Below are 3737 nucleotides of genomic sequence, written 5' to 3'. Positions count from 1 at the left end.
CCCCTCCCTATGGTGCTTGCTGGCAGGAATTTTTGAGCTCCGGTCACTCCTTGCTGCCCTGTGCCTGTCCTCGGCCTGGGTGTCATGGGGAGGTGGCCCCGGGGACAGCCCCCAGCTCCTCTTTGCCCTGGGTGCAGGGATGCAGCTTTGCTCTAAGCCGAGCTCAGACCCACATCCAGGGATCAGAAATCAGAATCGCAAGCAGCACGGGACGGTCAGTGACACAGCGTAAGATTTATTGCATCTTGTTGCAGAGACTTCTTGAACATTAAGTGATGCCAGCTGCTGCACGCAGCGACCACGCGCGCTTCCTCAAACCCACACCGGCAACCCCCCGTTGCACTGAACTTACTGGTGTACATAATAAAAACTACTGACAAACTTTCTAGTTCGCCCACTGCCTCGAGGATGCTGCAGGTTACTCGGGGGATGGAGATACTGCTGCGAGCTGGGTGCTGCTCCTGGGACAGGACCATGCAAGCGGTGGCCAGGAGCATCATATGGGGCAGCGGGGGTGGGGTACACTGGCCTGATTGCAAACATCCCTTAAACCCCCTGGCAGTGATGCCTCAGGACTGGCGAGAGCTGCACCTCAAGTCCTGCTTCAGCATCGCCTGCAAGGGCTCAGACAGCTGTGGCCAGCTGTGCTTCCCACCCTGTCCTGCACCGAGCCCCAGCAGCTCACCCCCTGCACCCTCCTTCTGCCTTAGCGTCGGTGCAGGTGAGCCCGGTCCCCAATTTTAGGCTTCAGCAAACAGCCCCTTGGCCTCCAATTTATTTTTAGCACCTACGCAAGCAACAGGGCGACGTGGTTTCGCTTTCCGCACGACACTTACGTTATAAAAATCCCCCCCCCTTCCCCGTCTGTAGGAAAGCCAGCAGCAGCAACACAGAGACTAGACAGCAGAGACGGCAGCTCGTGTCCCCCGGCAGCTCCCTGCCCCTACGCCGCTGTGCCGTTGGGGGTCTTGTCCTCGGCCGCGTCCCGGGGCTCGTTGGGTGGTGGGATCTTCAGGTCGGAGGGCTCCACATGCCAGATGTCCCGGGCGTACTCCTTGATGGTGCGGTCGCTGGAGAACTTGCCGGCTGCTGCGATGTTCTTGATGACCATCTTGGTCCATGCCTTGGAGTTCTGCAAGGAGAGTGATGGGACGGTGCAGCTGGAGGGTTGCACCCATGGGTGCCACATTGGCCCCGAGACCGGCTTTCAACCCCCTGCAGCAGCGCAGCCAGGAGCCTCCTCGCCAGGAACCCATCTACGTGCGCAGCCCCACCAGACCCTTCTCCGGGATAGGATGTTGTGCCTCCATCACAGCTCCCCCACCTCGCCGGCACTCACCAGGTACAGCTCGCTGACCTTCTCTTGGCATTTGACATAAGCCTCGTAGTCTGCAAAAACTTTAAACCTGTAGCGGTGAAGAAAGGAAGAGTCAGCGACGGCAGAAATGCCGAGGTGGGAGCACGGCGGTGGCCGGGGCTGCCAGATCTGGGGCTTCCTCAAACAAGAATGCTTCGGACGAATTTGGCCTCCCCAAGCCCTGTTTGTACAGAGCCCTGCAAGCCCGCGGGCGCTGCGGCGTGGACTGGATGGGTGGCCTGGGAGGGGACACCCTGTGTCAGCTCATTGGGAAAACATTTCCCCTGGTGCAAACGCCCACAGCCCTTGGTTGCTTAGTGCTCCGGCCAGGAAAGCCCTTGAGATACCTAAAAACATCTATCATCTGGCAAGGGCTGTGCACCCAAATGCATCTTGGCCTTAATGTACCCCAGGTTTTAATGCGGCAAGCGTGAAGTGCCGTACATGGAGAGCCTTTTGCACCCACAGAGCATCAATTGCTCGTCCACGTGCACAACATCAGGGCCAGAAAATGGGACCTTATCAGCCAGAGGGTGGATGGTTGGTGCAGGGGGCTGCTCTGCATGGGCATGAGGAGTTTGGTGGAGAGACCCAACCCAGGGGATGGATGGCATCCCAGGCCTCACCGGTCATGGTGGAAGAGCATGTTGACCACGTCTTTGAAGAGGTCAGGCTCCTTCGGGGAGAAGAAGCCGCTCTTGATCTGGTCAATGGCTTGCTTCAACTCAGGGAGCCTGTCGTAGTACTCCTGGGCATTGTACCTGCAGGGAAGGGTTGACATGAGATGGTGCTGCTCCGCCTGCCCGTGGTAGCACCCCTGCGGCATCCCCAGCCCTCACCCTTCCCTGTCCAGCTCCGTGACGTCCTCCACCCTCATCCCAAAGATGAACAGGTTTTCCTCTCCAGCTTCTTCAGCCATTTCCACGTTGGCTCCATCCATGGTGCCGATGGTCAGAGCTCCATTCAGCATGAACTTCATGTTCCCTGTACCCGACGCCTCGGTGCCCGCCGTGGAGATCTGCTCCGACAGGTCAGTAGCCGGGATCACTGCCAACAAAACACATGGACACAAGGGGCTCATGGTGACGAGCTTTGGGTTTGTATTGTGCTGAGGGATGTTAGATCTGCTGTCTCGCAGTGATGGAGCCATGGGCTGGTGGACGGCCACGGGGCGGACATCCCGTCCCCACAGCATGCCCCACGTGGGCTACCTTTCTCTGCCAGCGAGACCCTGTAGTTCTCCAGGAAGATGACCTTCAGCTTGCTCCCCACAACGGGGTCGTTGTTCACCACCTGAGCCACAGCGTTAATGAGCTTGATGATCATTTTAGCCATGTGATATCCTGGGGCAGCCTAGGAGAAAAGCCATGGGTGAGCCCGGAGGGCTGGTGCCAGGGGCAGGCGAGGAGCACCCAGCTCCCACGTGCCCACGGAAGCACCCGCTCAACCCTGCTCCCATCCCCCATCCAACTCGTGTGTTGTGTCACCAAGCTTTTGGAGGCTTGCGTGACCACAGGCAGCAGAACCTTGCTTGGGTTAAAGCCAACAAGTGCTGCCTCAGGGCTTCCCAGAGGGCTTCGGGGCCACAACCCCACGAGAACATCTGCACCCAAATCCCTTAAGGCATTTTCAAGGACTTCCTCCAAAATGCCCAAAACTCCTGACCCAACTGACCTTGCCCCCGATGATCACCGTCCTCGGCACAAACAGCTTCGCAGGATCCCTCCTGATGCCTGGAGAAGACAGCAGCGTGGTGTCACCCTCTGTTTTAGCTGCAGCCCTAGGGGATAGGGGTGCTCGCGCACCCCCAGGGCAGCTCGTCCCCTCGGGGCGCGCGGTGGCTTACGGTTGTACATGGTGATGATGTGCAGGCAGTTCATCAGCTGCCGCTTGTACTCGTGAATCCTCTTCACGTGCACGTCGAACATGGAGGAAGGGTTGATCTTCACTTCGTACTCCTTCTCCAGGTACAACGCGAACTTCACCTTGTTCTCCTGGGTGAGGGCAGGGAGCACGTCAGCCCCCAGCCTGCGCTCCCCCTGCCCGCGTCCCCTCTGCCCGCACCCCTCACCTGCTTCACTTTGGCAACCTCTCGGATGAAGAGGTCGTCGTCCACAAACTCGTGTAGCTTCATCAGCTGGCTCAGGTCCCGCACGTAGTCCTCCCCTATTTTCTGCAACAGGAGCAGAGGCACGCGCTGACGGCGGGATGGGGGCGGCCGCCTTCATCGGGCACGCGGCTCCCGCCCGGCAAAGCCAGCTTGGAAAGGAGGAGCAGGGAACTCGGGTGAGATGCAAACAGAGCTCGACCATTTAGAAGATGTAAATGGCTGAGGTTGGGGGCGGCGTCCCTGGGGTCGGGAAGTGTCGGGGGCCAGCGC

General features: G+C 59.2%; 1 protein-coding gene across 1 annotated transcript; it reads right to left on the bottom strand.

Moving 5' to 3' along the window:
• Window positions 1-773: 773 nt before the first annotated feature.
• LOC104070436 (glycogen phosphorylase, liver form-like) lies at window positions 774-3554 on the bottom strand (the record flags this gene model as incomplete). Its single annotated transcript, XM_009576787.1, has 8 exons — window positions 774-1132; window positions 1340-1406; window positions 1984-2118; window positions 2197-2404; window positions 2569-2710; window positions 3032-3090; window positions 3204-3351; window positions 3429-3554. Coding segments are annotated over 8 exons (1074 nt in total), but the record flags the coding sequence as incomplete, so codon positions are not given.
• Window positions 3555-3737: the final 183 nt, after the last annotated feature.

This window comes from Fulmarus glacialis, unplaced genomic scaffold, assembly GCF_000690835.1.
Source record: "Fulmarus glacialis isolate BGI_N327 unplaced genomic scaffold, ASM69083v1 scaffold35754, whole genome shotgun sequence".
NCBI classification, from domain to species: domain Eukaryota; kingdom Metazoa; phylum Chordata; class Aves; order Procellariiformes; family Procellariidae; genus Fulmarus; species Fulmarus glacialis.
Note: the sequence above shows the minus strand (reverse complement) of the source record. Positions and strands in the feature narration are given on the sequence as shown.